We start from the raw sequence: 15,546 nt of genomic DNA, 5'->3' as shown, positions 1-15,546 counted from the left end.
TTATTTATATTCTGGGAAAATATTTATTTTCAAATATTCATATGCAAAGAAAGGAATCGATTTGAGGAAGCCAGACCTCAAACCATTTGAAAACTTGTTTGAAAGCAGGGGATTCAGGGGGTCCTCCTCACACTCATGAACGGGGAATGACACAGAGTTTGAAACGTGGTGGGATACAGCCAAACCCAATATTTACAGGACTGATGTCGATATCCTTTGGGTCAACGAGAGGCTTCAAATTAAAATGCTGCAAAATGGCAGACAACAATAGAAACAACTCCATGCGAGCCAAGCCTTCTCCAGCACACACTCGTTTTCCTAGAAGTAACAATGGTATTGATGAGACACTGAGGGAGTTTCAGAGACATGACGCTGTCAACAGTGAGACTAGGGGAAGCAGGGAGGAGGAGGCTGTGGGCAAATGACCATCACAAGGCAGGACTCACCCCTCTCTGTCTATTAAAAGCAGCACAAAATGTACTTGAGTGGAAGAATACCAGCGACACTGACTAATTCAGGGACCAGCCTTCATCAACCTCAATTATCCAGAGCTCAACTACAAAAACCGGTGTTAAGTTGGGAAGACCGTGTCTGCCTAGTAAAGAAGCCACCCCCAGTGCTCACCAGTGATGCCTACAGGAGGGAAGTAGGGCCCTGTTAGAAGCTGGGGCTCCAGCATTGGGTGTGAAAAGTATGGAGTTGGTTGTGTGATCTTCCCACAACAATCCCTAAGATGAGGCCCTGGGAAGGAGGACAAGTGCCTCAGAGAGAGTCACTGAGTCACATCCCAGGAAGGCTTTGATGCTTCCTGTGATGATTCTAGGTAACCAAAGGTTAGGTTTTGTTTAGTAGCTCTGGTTTACAATTAGGGAGAATTGGATTATATGGCTTTGAGAGCTTTTCACTAAGTCTTGTTAAAATAGAAACAGAATTTAGCAATGAATGATGTAAAATATCTAGTCTTTGGGGAAAAAAAATCCACCTACAACACTTCATTCCCAGGATTGCTGCTAAAAGATGTTATGTAACTTCCCTGAACAGGGAAGAGTACATGTGGGTCATGTTGTCAATAGAAACAGGACACACAGTGAGGTTTGGGGTGTCAGTGGGTGCCTGGGACAAGGGCAGAGCACACGTGGAGTGGACATGAGGAGTGTGGGCTGCTCCTCAAGGGAAGGTGCTGCCTCTGATCTTTCTCACCTGCGGAAAATGGCTTGAAATAGTCACTGTACTTGAACTTCCCATTTTCATCCAGGAAGTGTTCTGGCTTAAACTTTTCTGGATCAGGAAATTCTTGGTTGTCATACAAAACAGAGTCCAGAGTTGGCACTATGACCGTGCCCTGGAAGAAACAAAGACTTGTCTCAGTGAGTCATGTTAACAAAATGTGGGCTTTCACCTGGAAACCCCCAGTGATGAATGTTGTTTTGAATATTATGCTATAGAAGATAGTATATTTCCAACTGAGGGAGTTGCTTAGTGAAGGATTAGATAGAAAGCAGTCAGGGGTCAGGTCTAAATGAAGATGAAAGCCCTAATCTCACAGGATTAACCCCAGAACTGGTTGTGATTGTTCCTGGCATTAGAATTCACTACAGTCCCAGGCATTAACTGCTGAGGCATTTTCCAGATTTCCTCCACCTTTCTGGTCACCAGGCCAATCTGAGCACTCCTGGGGAAGCAGCACTCCACAGGGTGGGAGTAGGGGGCAGCCTCTCCACTCGGTGACCCCTGCCAAAGGGAAGGGTCTTGGGGCCCCCATCCTGCTCCCTGGCATGAAGGCGATTAGCTGATAAGATGGTGTTCATGCTGTGTGCTCCAGGCTCACGCTGGACCTTGGGGATGATGTATCCTCTGAAAATGGTGTCTCGGGTTGCTTCATGGGGCAGGTTGGAGGGCACGAGGGTGATGAACCGCTGAATCTCATGCACCACAGCATCCATGTAGGGCATCTCTTGCCTATCCTTGATGGCAGGGATTCGGCTTGGCCCAATCACCCTGTCAATTTCTTCATGGAGCTTCTCTGCCAGGATATGAATGGGACAAATTTAAGGGATTGGTTCATGGCCAGTTGGACACCCACCCATCATCCACCCATCTATTCAATCACCCTTTTACCATCTACTCATCTTCGCATCCACCCACCCCTCCATCTATCCACCCTCCATCCATCCATCCACCCTCCATCCATCCACCAACCACGCACCCACCCAACCATCCACCCACCCACCCACCCAGCCAGCCATCTACCCTCCCATTCACCCACCCACTCATCCATCCAACCACCCATCCATCCACCCTCCCATACACTCACCCACCCATTCACCCTCCCATCCACCCATCCACCCATTTATCCACCCTCCCATCCATCCATCCACCCAACCACCCATCCACCCACCCACCCATCCATCCATCTATCCAACCACCCATCCATCCACCCAACCACCCACCCATCCACCCATCTACCCATCCAACCATCCACCCATCCACCCATCCATTGACCCATCCATCCATCCATCCATCCATCCATCCATCCGTCTGTCTGTCCACCCCCATCCATCCACTCCCCTACCCAGCCAGAAGATGTTTATGGAACATCCTAAGCAGTGCTTAAATTTCCCTAGGTCCTTTGCATTACTGGAAAATTCTCCAAAAACTTAGTGAGAGCTAAGCTCTATGAGGTTATTTACAGGATGTTTTGGCATCCATTATCTTAGTTGATGATGGCTTATTCAGTTCTCTTCATGTAATGAGTAGAAGATAATGAAAGTGTTTTGGAAATTTCTTCTGGGAGGGTAATCTTTGCGTTGATAATTACTCCAGGCTTGTTTACTGCATGCTTCTGAGTATGAAGGGAATTTACAGAACAGAATCAGACATGCAGGGTCTACTTCTTGAAGTTGGACAGTCTCTGTCTTTCTGACAGAGGTCACAGCTGCCTTGGGCAAGTTGCCTAGCCTTCCCGTATTTGGAGTTTCCCATGGAATGTCATCATATGTTGAGTGAAAAAAAACACAAGTTGCAAAATGTTATGTAAGTACCCAGGTGAAATATTAAACACATACAGCAATAATATGAATATTGTGCTAACTAATAACTGTTAAAGGTGCAAAGCCACACAGCAATTCTGGAGCCATCTCTGGGGAGAGAGGTGGGGAGATGTGAGGAGGTGGACTTTGGCTGGCTCTGTAACACGTTTTCTTTTGAAGAGTTCTGACGTAAGTATCGCAAAATGTTAATAAATGTTAAATTTGGCAATGGATATATGCATGTCAATCATATTTATTTTCCTTTTGTCTATATTGGAACCTCCTCATAAATAATAATTTAAAACATTTTTTGAGTCCATGGTTCCCCTAGTGCAGAGCAGTTGAAAGTTCTCTTATAATCGCTGCAGATCCATGCAATGATTCCTTCCCTAAACTTTTGGCTCCTTGACCCTTCACATTTCCATGTGATTGAAAAAGCAAAGGCCAGGGATGGGGCATGGTGGCCACACCTGTAACCCCAGCACTTCTGGGAGGCCAAGGCAGGAGGATCACTTGAGCCCAGGAGTTCAAGACCAGCCGACGAAACAGTAACAACCTGTCTCTACAAATTTTTTTTTTTTGAGACAGATTCTTGCTCTGTTGCCAGACTTGAGTGCCGTGGGGCACGATCTCCAATCAGTGCACCCTGTGCCTCTGGGATTCAAGCGATTCTCCTGCCTCAGCCTCCCAAGTAGCTGGGACTACAGGCGCGTGCAACCATACCCGGCTACTTTTTTGTATTTTAGGAGAGACGGGATTTCACCATGTTGGCCAGGCTGGTCTCGAACTCCTGACCTCGTGATTACCTGCCTTTGCCTCCCAAAGTGCCAGGATTACAGGCATGAGCCACCATGCCCAGGCAAAATATTTTTTCTTTTACATTTTAATCAGCTGGGTGTGGTGGTGCACACCTGTGGCCCAGTTACTTGGGAGGCTGAGGTGGGAGGATCAATTGAGCCCAAGAGGTAGAAGCTACAGTGAGCCATGACTGCATCACTGCACAGCCTGGGCAACAGAGTGAGACCCTGTCCCCTCAAAAAAGAAGAAGAAGAGGAAAAAGAAGAAGAAGAGGAGGAAGAGGAAGAGGAAGAGGAAAATAACAAGAAAAGCCAGGGTCTGACCCTGGGTCCGTCACATGTCGACTTTCTTGGGGACAATAACTTCATAGCCTGTAATTCCTGCTTTCAGGAGCTGACGAGACTTAAGACCACAAATGACCATTAGCAGCAGCTTTCTGAGGAGGGCGGGACACACCACTCCGGCTGTGAACTGCCTCGGGCAGAGGCTGCCCAGCCCTGTGTCCAGCCCAGCGAGAGGCGGGGGTCTGGGCCCCCAGGCAGTCTCCAGCCAGGCTGCAGCTCCCTTTCCTCCCCTTTACTTGGAACCAGCCCTGACTGGCCTGTTTACACGTGGGTGCCCTCACATCACCTCTACTTGGCCCAGATGGGTGCTTCTCAGGACACGACCCTCTGCCCACCTAGGCCCAGACCCCTCACACCTCCTCCAGGCACAGAGTCCCAACTGCCCCAGGTGCCGCTGGGAGGAGACCTGGGGAAGGAATGACGAGGGTCCAGGGCAGCTGTAGCTGCTTCTTCCTGGACTTCCCTCCTCACATCTGCATTTGAGGAAGATGCCCCAGCAAGGACCCTCCCCTCCAGCTCCAACCTCCCCACCTGCTCTGCCTAGAAGACCAGGTCTTACTCGGGGGAACTGGGACATTATCTTCTCTGTCATAAATAGGTTATTTATGGAGCAGAATGCTGACCCTGCCACCTCTCTCCACTCTGGTGTTGGGATGTTTTCTGCAACCAGGGGCTTCTTCGTGGGGTACGGACCAGTGTGTAAGAGTACCAGGTGTCCAGCACAGACAGTAACATCTCCCCTCAAAGCAGTGCATCCAGCCATCTCACCACATCACCATGAGGGTTAACAAGCAGCTTCAAACAGAAAGCTGCAGCCTAAAACGTGCAAGGCTGGCCATCCAGGGAGATGCATCTGCACGCACGGTGTCCCTCCAGTCACTTGCTTACCTTCGATCTCAGGGTATTTCATGAGAATCAGGAGCCCATATCTCAGAGTGGTGCTGGTGGTCTCGGTCCCCGCAAAGAACAGGTCGGCCACAGTCACGGTGATACCATCCATTGTGTACAAGGGCTCTGCACTGTGCTTTTCCTGTGATGCCAGAGACAGACAGGAGAAGGGGCTGCTTGTCTCCTTTCAGCACAGAACCAGCCACCTCCCAGCTCCACAGGGACACAGGAGACAGTGTCCAAGAGGCTCTCCCAGTGGAACTGTGACTTGGAGTTGTGACAGACAGGGTCGTCTCCACCGCACAGCCATGGAAACTGAGGCTCCCTGGAAACCTGCTGAGGGCAGGACAGGGCTCTGTCTCCCTCAACAGCATGAGGGCCACCCTGGGAGAGGCGACATCCCCCTGACCTTGGTCATAGCTCAGGCAGGAGCTAAACGGCTCCTGCTGACCCCTCCTGCTACAGGGCTAGTGTCTGCTGCCATGAGGGGCCAAACTGGTGGAGGAGATGCTCAGACAGTTCTGGGAAATCAGTGTGGGCTCCACATGTTGTTCTTGAGCCACAAGCCACAGGAAAGGACAAGACAAGGACACAAGAAGCTTCTCCAAGCTGGGAAGGAGGCAGGGGATCAGGGTCCTGAGCGGCTGCAGGTGGATGAAGCTGGGGAGGGCTAGAAGTCTTGCACCTGTGCACTTGGGGAGTACATGCCCACAAGGAAGGCTGAGGGTTTCTCCTCAGACAATATGCAATTCTCAAAGTCTGTGAACTAGAAAGAGTTGAGCAGCGGGACCTGGAGAGAGCTAAGGGGCCCACCTACACCACCCCAAAGCCTCAGGCCAGCTTGGCAGCCAGGCAGGCTGACTTGCGTCCAGTGGTCATGCTGAAGCCAAGAGTGTGTGTGTGAAACTAAGAGCGTGCTGCGCTGGAAGGCCTGGACACCAGCGAGTGCAGGTCACACTGTAAATCGGAAATCGTGCGCTCCCTGCCCACCCCAGAGAGCCCACATCACGGGAGGGCCGAGCCTACCTTCTCCATTTCCACAAGCAGGCAGTCGGTGAGATCCCGGGGACAGCTGGAGTCCAGAGATTGAAGGTGCTCCTTCACCCTTTCAGACACATACTCCTTTATTTCAGCCACATTTTTCATGACTTTTCTATGGCTTCCAGGCAAGTAGTGTAGTAAGCTGGGGAAATTATTGTAAAGCTAGAGAGGGAAAAAAATATTTTACTATTTTCTTCTGGATGCAACATAATTCTGTGGGTTAGAACAACAACACATTCTCCAAACCTGAATTTGTGGCTGTAATCATTGTTTATTTGGAATATTTTGGGTTAACAGTGTCCTTCTTGGGCACCATTCTCCTCAGCAGTGCACACTGCACGGCAAATGGGCACACACAGGTCAATACGCATCCTGACGTTACGAAACGGGGTGTGTAGGGCCCCAGAGATGTCTCTGGGAGTAATATTTAGGATGTCTAATCAAACACCCTGTGAAGCTATGTTCTTTGGCTTTTGCAGTCCTGTCTATCACATATAACCTGAATTTTCCTTCTTTTTCTAATGTAAACTATACAGTTGATGATTGATGAAAGAGGAAAGTGGCTTCACCTGGAGCCAGGGAGTGCTGAGCAGTTGGAAGTTCTCATTAAACAAATACATCAGCCTCAGAAACTTCTCATCATTGTAGTCAAAATGCTTGCGGAAGAGGATGTCGGCTATGACGTTGCCGGGCGCGCAGCCGACGAGGAAGGTGGGATCGAAAGGCTGGCCTAGAAACAGGCAGTCGGGGCAATCAGAAGATGGACACGAGGAGACTCCTCCACCGACTCAGTCACCCGCTGAGGTTCACCAAGGCCTGTGAGAAGGTGCCCTGATAACTGGCGATTTACAAAAGATAGTGAATGTCTGAACCTGTTTGAATTTCCTTTGCTTTTCGACAGTATTTAGGATACAAGTCACATGTTTAATGGCCACCCTTGCTCCCTGAACTGTGTAGCTGGAAACTAGAGTTCTAAAACACAGTATCTGTGGACTCACAGGACCCTCTCCTTGTCCGCAGGTCCCTGTGGTTCAGATGCAGTCTAGGAGTCCCAGCCAGGGCTCCCTGCGCCCCTGGTCTGCATGAGGACTGGGCCTTGCAGCAGATACGCACCTTGGGTCTTCCTGAGCGCTTCCAGCAGGAAGTGGGCCTCCCTCTGGATCCGGCTCTCGTTGCCCTCTTTCCCCATCCCATAGTTCCGGAGGGTAGTCAGGGAAAACCGCCGGATGTCCTTCCAGGTAGGTCCATTATTGAAAATAATTCCTAAGGCAGAGGGGACAGGAGAGGGTTATTCCAAGTACCCATTCTGGGGAGAAGCGGGCTAGAGAGGGCCTGGGAGAGCACAGCAGGGTTTGCAGGGGTGTAAACAAGTGACAGAGGGGACAGAGGGACAGAGAGACAGAGGGATGTCCCAGCCTGGGAGCTGCCAGCACCGGCCACTGGTCAGGTTTTGGGGAGGAGCCTTTCTGGGGCCCTCAGTCTGCACTGTGGTTCCTTCACCACATGTAGCCTCTCCTGGGTGCTCTTTCATGCTGTCAATTTACCTTCTTTCTTTCTCCTTTCTGCTGAGTCTTCCCCATGCTACATAAAACCACATATGGCCACTCCAAGAACACCTCCCACCTCTTTCCCTTTCTATATAAGGGAATACATATTCACCTATTCCCACCCTTATCTCAATGAACTATAAACCTTTTTATTTTCTCCCAGATAGGAACCTTGAAATTGTCCCTGTTTCCCTGCACACTCCCAGCCACAGCATTTACACCTCAGGGGCCCCTTCCCCCTCTCTCCCTCACTCTCTGTCTTCCTCTTATCCATCATCACTTCCTCGATAAATACATTTTGGGTACCTCCCGCATATAAGACATCCTGCCAGCTCTGGGCATTCTGCAGTAAACAAGGGTCATGTCCTACACAGCTTCATTAGCTGATTGACCACTGACCACTCCTAGGAGGCGCCTGCAGGGCACTCAGAAAGTGCCTGGCAAAGCTGTGCTCACGTGCTCCAGAAGCAAGGCTGTCTGGCCTGAGAGGGGCGGGGCCACATGAGATGAGGTGGGTGGGGCAGGGGTGCAGCTGGACTGAGGGCTTCATCTCATCCTGAAAGGTGTGGAGGAAGGACTGAGGAGACAGGTGGGGCAGGGGGCAGACGTGGTCATGTTGAGCGGAGGGCACCCCGAGATGACCCATTTAGACAGCATTCAACAGGTTAAAAATCTAGATTGGGAACGAAGCTTTCTCCGTTTTATGAACTTTTTCTGAAAGGATGTGTGCAGTTCCCTTGACACGTTGTCACACAGACTGTGCTCAGTTTTGTGCTAAGGAGGAATATTTCCATCATTGTCCCTCAACGGCCAGGTGCAGCCCATGCCCAGGGCTCTGCTACTTTTCCGCCAGTCTGGGCCCTGTGCGTCATGTGAAAATGAAGCTTTAGAGCCCCCAGGCAGAGGCAGCAAAGTCCCCTTGGACCCGATCTGTGTTGATGTGAGTTCCGCTCCCCGCCCTGCTGCCTCAGACTGTGCCTTGGACCCGTGGGTGGCAGATAAGGGCTCCCTGGAACCAGACCTGAGCTCCTCAACCACAGAACCCCAAGGCCTCCTCCAGTAATGCTCCTCTGTGTTAACGACAAGGTCTGAGATGGTTAATTTTGTTTTTGGCAACCCCAGAGAAGTAAAACAAACCCACAATGTAAAAGAAGGAAAACCAAATGCCACTAATTGTGATACAACCACCCCGTTGCCCGCTTCCGGAGACAAGGTTCTGGACGCGGTTCTGGCGCGGGAGCCTGAGCTGGAGCCGGACCCCGCCCTCCGCCAGCCCGCGCCCCGCAGAGCGCACGCCAAGAGCGCGAACACCAGCGCCTGCTCTGTGCTGCCGGCCTTCTTTATCAGTTCGTTTAATTTTTAGATTTGTTGGCCCATTCAATGTTCACAATGTTCAGGAATGTAGACTGGACAACTAAATAGGGCAAGAGCGCGAGCTCACCATGTAAAAATCCCACACAGCATGGCTTAGGTTTTCTGGAGCCTCGTCATCAAAGTTGACTCAGGAGGAACTAGAGGCTTCCATGTGGGACACGTGTTATTTCTAATCTACTTGGAAAGCGAGGGGCAGGGAGGGAGGAAGGAGAAAGCAGCAGCAGGCCGGGTCTGCAAGCAGGAAGAGGGGAGCCGGCCGGCAGCCCCGCCTCGCTGGGGTCTGAAGCCAGGAGGCTGGGAGAATGCTCAGATAAAGACGAGCCAGACCTCCAGACCCCAACCTTCCTCTCCCTAGAGAGGGAACAGGCCGCTTTCTGGATTTGCTGAACTCGGGGCTCTGGAGACAGGAGATGTGGAGGAGACAGCAGAGGTGAGGCTGGGAGATGGAATTTCAGTGGGTCTCTTCCCCCTTCCCGGTCTCAGGACATCCCCCCAGCGGCACGTCAGAGGCTCCCTCTCTGGAGGTCACCGGCTGCAGCTGAGCAAAGCCCCGAGGCGCGCAGTGTCCGCAGCTTCCGACGCCTCAGCGTGGGTGAGGGGACCTCGGTGGACGAAGCCACCTGTGCCCAGGCGGTTGAACAGGAGGCGAAAGCGCTCCCGGGAGGAGCCTGCGGGCCCGGAGGCGGGGCGGTGCGGGTGGGGGAGGCGACTCCTGCTCAGAAGCAGCCCCGCCCATCCCTGTGAACTCGCCCGGTCGCTGAGAGGCCGGACTCCTGGGCGACTCAGTGCGACTCGAGCCGCAGGCAACGCGCGGGGGCCATCGCCCGAATCCCGAAGTCATCCTTCGGATGCTGTTACTGTAACATTATGTTAGTTTAGTATTTGGCCATCGCCGACGTGGCTGGCGCCCGTAACTGTCCCGGGGCGTGGTATGCGCCCCCCGCCCCGTGCCAGGGACGCGGACTCACCCCTGTCCCTGTGCGCCTGGAACGCGGGGATGTCGCCTCTGCCCGAGAACTCGTCCTTGTGGTCCAGCAGCGCTTCCCTCACCGCCTTGTAGCCGTGCACAACCACCACGCGCCGCGAGCCCACGTACAGCGTGAACACCGGCCCGAAGCGCTGGGCCAGCTGCGGAGACCCGAGGCTGGAAGTCAGGCCCGCGGCCCGGCGAGGAGGTGCGGGGCTCTGAGCCACACCCCTGCCAGGCGGGTCTTGCTGTTGCTCTAGAGAACCCAGAGGGATGTGGGGAAAGGCTGCCTTTGTCCAGCCCGAGGTGGGGGAGACCCTCCCCACAAGAGGCTGCTGCGTCTGCAGGGCGCGCGGGGGGCTCCAGCTGCCCCGCACCCCACCCGCCTGGATTCGGGCAACTCCGCGGACTCCGGCTCAAGTCCCTTCCCTAAGGCGCGCCCACCAACCGCCCCGTTGCCCGCTTCCGGAGTCGAGGTTCTGGACCCGGTTCTGGCGCGGGAGCCCGAGCTTGAGCCAGTGCCCCCCGCCCGCCGCCAGCCCGCGCCCCGCAGAGCGCAGGCCCAAGAGCGCGAACACCCGCGCCTGCTCCATGCTGAGGGCGTTCTTTATCAGTTCATTTAACGTTTAGATTTGTTGGCCCATTCAGTGTTCACAACAGTCGTAGGCGGCAGGTATTGGTGCCACACGGGCTGACCCAACACTTCACGTTTCAACTCCTGCTTTGGCAAACACAGGCTGACGCCCAGCGGGTGCGCATCTGGCCGCCAGCGCGGTTATCCTGGCCTCGCAGCAGCCCGGCCTCGCCGGCCTCCCCATCATCAGCCCCAGGACGAGGCACCGGCGGGGGCCTCCAGGGCCTGGCACGCGGGCTCCGGGCTCCAGCTGCACCGCAGGCGACACATTTTGAGTGTCGCTCCAGGATACCATCAATTCCGTTAACTCACAACAGGCTGGTATTGAACAACCACAATTTGTCTGCAAAGCAGTTGAATACACACACACCAGATCCAATTCCTGAGTTATTCTCCCTAAAATCAACACTATTTCTCTTACCCGGGTGAAGGACTTGGGAATATTCTTCAATTCCAACTGGAAGAGGTTCCCGATGATGGGAAGTGGGAAAGGGCCTGGGGGCAGATTCCAGCTGCTGTGCACCTGCCTCCAGACGGACACCAGCAGGAGGACGGCCACCCACACCAACAGGGCCACGCTGACTCCGAGGGCAGACATGGTGCCGCTGGGGTCCCGCTGCCAGCCTGGGAGGACAATCCTGTGGAAACGCAGGGCTTTTTATAATGTGTTTTGAGAAGGTGGGTGACCCACCAACCAATGCCTTCTTCCTTCTCGTGTAGCCCAAATTATTAGTTTATTATTAGCTGCTGTTGGCCATCCTTTCGAAGGCTGATTCCCGCAGTGGTGGCCCCCAGGGTTTCCAGTCAGTGACCTGGTGAGGGCGAAGCTGGGCCATGTCAACACTCTGGTTGCTAGCACCTGTTACTGTGCCAGTAAACACATCCAGGGACATGTTGCCAACCCATAGTTAAGAACGTGGGGTGAGGGACTGTCTTGCCCTTTGGCACTGGTTGGACAAAGGGGAACTCCAGCCGTATTGCCATGAATTTGTTTGGAGTAGGGTTTAATGTAATACAACGTCAGCCACATGCCAACCCCCTCTAGACAGGGTACCGGCCCTCCTGGTGCAACAGCCTCTTGATGTCTGATGAGGAGGTTTGTCTGAGTAGCCCTCAGTAGTATCTGAATCACCATCTGCCACATGAGTGGGGCCAGAAGGAAAATTCAACATCGGAATTCTCTTCCACTTTCTCAAATTAACTGGAAAATTCCATGAAAGAAAAATAAAAGGAAAGAAAGAGTTGACCAATTCTGAGAAAGTTAATCTCTGTTTTTATTTTTTAAAAGGGTTTATATTCTGGCTGTAGAAAACTAAGAAAAAATTATTCTTTGGTATTACTCCACATTTAAATTCTTTAAAAATTACATTAGGGTTTTATTGGACTTGTTTTACGTTAGGGTAAATTTGGAAGACGATTTTAAAGATATCTTGTCTTTGTTGATCCTGGGACACAGTAGAGCTCCACATTGACTAGTTTCTTCTTTCATGTATTAATTATTTTCTTCATACAGGCCCTCTTCCACCTTCTATGAATGTAGTCTGCAGGTAATTTGTGGAGCTTTTTGTGTGTGTGTGGTTAGAATGAAGAGAATATATTTTTCATTCTGTCTTCTAACTGGCAATATATAGAAGTTCTTAATTCATAGGCTGAAATTTTATACTTTTATATAAGCAATGAATATGTATAATAGAAAATATAATGAGAAATGAAGAAAATAAAAGTCATTTACAATCCAACCAAATGACTTGTGGATTTTGAGTTATGCCATTCTATACTTGTATTTATACAAAAATGAGACTCCATACTATATATTGCATTGTAACCCAGTTTTTTTCTTGGCAATTTATTAGCCACGTAAGCAAGTCATTGGTTGCGCTGCACCTAATGCTGCACCTCTCCTGAACCAAGAAGGAGCACTGGCCTCAGGCAGAAGCTTCAGGAGCCTTTGCCTCCCTCTGGTTTTTTGCACCCCTCGAGGTAAGAACTGACAATGGAGAACTAGCCTGGCACATGGGTGAATTAGCATACCCTCTCCTCCTGTCTTTCCTTTCCAGTGGCCAGTGTGAGGTGGTAGGGACAATTTCCTAGGCAGAAACTGAGCTGTCCAGACCCCTGCACCCTGTTCTCCTTTTGTGGGCCCAGCCAGGCTTGGCCGAGACAGACAGCCATTGGGGTCCACAAGTTTCCTTGCTTACTGGTTCCTTCTCCTAGTGCTTGAGAGGGGCAGAGTCAGCTCCCCGCAGACTGAAATTGAAACCTTGGCTTTGGTGGGGTGAGAACAGGAAGCATCAGCGTGGAAACTCAGAGCAGGCCTCTGGCTCCCCTGGGCTGAGGATAGCCTCGTCTGTGCAGCTTACCTGAGTGTGCACATCCCACGTGGGACCTGCGTGCCCTGGAGAATCTGTGCCTCACAGGGATGTAGCTGTGGTCTAAGTCCTCTGGCCATAATACTGTTAGATGCCCAACCAACATCAAATTTTAAATACGGGAACATGTTGTTTGAAAATAATGACATTTCTGTGTACTTCTTTTCAGAAGTCAGTGCTTTTATTTGTTTTGCATCTATCCCATTGGCAGGACATTCTAGGACAAGGTCAAATAATCAGGATGACAGAGTGCGTGTGCCTGTGCCTGTGCCTGTAGCAGGGAGTTCTTCAGGCTTCCGTCACGTCTGCTGTTGGCTGGGTATGGCAAAGAGGTGACTGTATTGGGACAATTTTCTTCTTTCTCTAGATAACTAACAGTGTTTTTCAGGGATGAGATTTGGGTTAATGAAATGTCTTTTTGATTGAGACAATCCTGTGACTTTTCTCCATAGACCTGCTAGTACGATGTCAGATGAAAACACTGTCTCACAATGTACCATAAAAGTACCACGAACTTTTATCATAAAAAAATACCTCATAGTTCCACATCACAACCAACTCCTTCATGGAGTGAAACTCTTTTAACACTCTAAGGATTCAACTTGTTAATAGTATTTTTAGCAATTTTGCATCTATAACCGCAAACAAAATCGGGCTATAGTTTTTGTGTTACATTAGGTTCTGGCATAAAAATTGCACTATTCTAGAAACCACTGCAAAACCCCTGTCTTCTCTGTGCCTGGAGATACTTTATATTGTAGGGGAATTGTCTATGCTTCAAAATTTTAATATAACTCACTAGTAAAGCAATATAGAGAAGATTTATTGGAATTAAATAATTGTTTATAAAGATTAGAAAGATAATTTTAATTGAGAAAGTAAAATATCTCCTTTTAACAAATGCAAACAACACGGAAGTGGGTGAAGTGAAAACTGAGAGTCCCAAATTCACCCTAAAGGCAGCTTCCATATTTTAAGCCCCATTCAGACGGAAAAATTCTGCTAATTCTTTTTATTATTTGTAGTTTTAATTTTATACCTACTAAAACACTTTTTTGCACTTACTTTAATTCTGTGTATAATGTGGATTTGAGTTACTAGTGTTCTTTGACTTTGACCCGAGAGACTTCCTTCAGTATTTCTTATGACAGGCTTAGGAATTCTCTCCGTGTTGTTTATCCAAGAATGTCTTAATTTCTCTTTCTTTTTGACATTTGTTCTTAGCCAAAAGGCTAAGATATATTTTAAATTTTAATTAATTAATTAATGGGGGAGGGTAATAGAAAACCTGCTAGACAAATTCTAAAGAGTTGTAATACTTCTGTCTTTTTGGAAGCATGTTTTCTGGATACAGAAATCTTGGTTGGCAGTGTTTTCCTTCAGTGCCCTGACTGTGTCATCTCACTGCCCGCTGGCCCCATGGCTTCTGGTCAACAGGTGCTGTTATTTTATCGAGGGCTGATTTACCTGATGACTCATTTCAGTTTCAGGTGAACAGGTTCTATTATTTTAACGAGGGCTGATTTACCTGATGACTCATTTTGCTCTTGCTGCTTCCAGGACTCCCACTTTCCCTTTGATTGTTTGACTACAGTGTGTGCAGGTATGGCTCTCCTTTCATTTATTCTATTTTGAGAATAAATGAATAAATGATAATAAATGAATATTCATTTATTAAGCTTTTGGAGATACAGATGGATCTTTTTCATCAAATTTGGGGAATTTACACCCATTATTTCTTCAAATAGTATTTGTGTCCCCTTATTTTTCTCTTTCTGTGATTCCCACTGTGCCTGTGTAGATCCTCTTGATGATGCCCCAAAGGTCTCTGAGGCTTCATTCATTTTTCAACAATTTTGCTGGTGTTCACATCGCCATTCTGGAGGAACAGATTTTCAGAGCTTCTTATCCTGCCATTCTGAAAGTGCTTCTCTTGTCTATCCTATTTATCAGGAAAATAAGAGCTTTCCAAGAAACTTCCAGAAAATCTGAGATTTTTTAAATTATTGGTTAGAATGTCACCACTCCTCTTTTTTTTTTTTTTTTTTTTTTGAGACGGAGTCTCGCTCTGTCGCCCAGGCTGGAGTGCAGTGGCCGGATCTCTGCTCACTGCAAGCTCCGCCTCCCGGGTTCACGCCATTCTCCTGCCTCAGCCTCCCGAGTAGCTGGGACTACAGGCGCCCGCCACCTCGCCCAGCTAGTTTTTTGTATTTTTTTAGTAGAGACGGGGTTTCACCGGGTTAGCCAGGATGGTCTCAATCTCCTGACCTCGTGATCCGCCCGTCTCGGCCTCCCAAAGTGCTGGGATTACAGGCTTGAGCCACCGCGCCCGGCCAGAATGTCACCACTCCTCTGTGCAAGAGATGCTGGAAAGTGCAAAGACTTTCTAAGCAAATGCGTCAAAATGTTAAAGGAATTAGGAATGGGATTGATTACTAATCAATAGTGTGTACCATACTATGGTTAAAAGTATTCTGTGTATTTTTCCAAACTTTAAAAACAATTTATATAAACATACATACACATACTACATTTTGTGAGGATTTCACAATTTG

General features: G+C 49.7%; 1 protein-coding gene and 1 pseudogene across 1 annotated transcript; both read right to left on the bottom strand.

Annotated features, from left to right (window-relative positions):
- Positions 1 to 15: 15 nt before the first annotated feature.
- On the bottom strand, positions 16 to 11,221 carry CYP2E1 (cytochrome P450 family 2 subfamily E member 1). Its single transcript, XM_008017283.3, has 9 exons — positions 11,044 to 11,221; positions 9,990 to 10,149; positions 7,214 to 7,363; positions 6,670 to 6,830; positions 6,086 to 6,262; positions 5,060 to 5,201; positions 1,836 to 2,023; positions 1,201 to 1,342; positions 16 to 318 (listed from the first exon to the last, which is right to left on the bottom strand). The coding sequence occupies exons 1-9, from the start codon at positions 11,218 to 11,220 to the stop codon at positions 134 to 136; spliced, it is 1,482 nt and encodes a 493-aa protein (XP_008015474.3). The 5' UTR covers position 11,221; the 3' UTR covers positions 16 to 133.
- Positions 11,222 to 14,263: 3,042 nt separating this feature from the next.
- On the bottom strand, positions 14,264 to 14,312 carry LOC119619552 (U7 small nuclear RNA; annotated as a pseudogene).
- Between the last annotated feature and the right edge of the window lie 1,234 nt (positions 14,313 to 15,546).

The sequence above is a fragment of the Chlorocebus sabaeus genome, chromosome 9, assembly GCF_047675955.1.
Source record: "Chlorocebus sabaeus isolate Y175 chromosome 9, mChlSab1.0.hap1, whole genome shotgun sequence".
NCBI lineage: Eukaryota > Metazoa > Chordata > Mammalia > Primates > Cercopithecidae > Chlorocebus > Chlorocebus sabaeus.
Note: the sequence above shows the minus strand (reverse complement) of the source record. Positions and strands in the feature narration are given on the sequence as shown.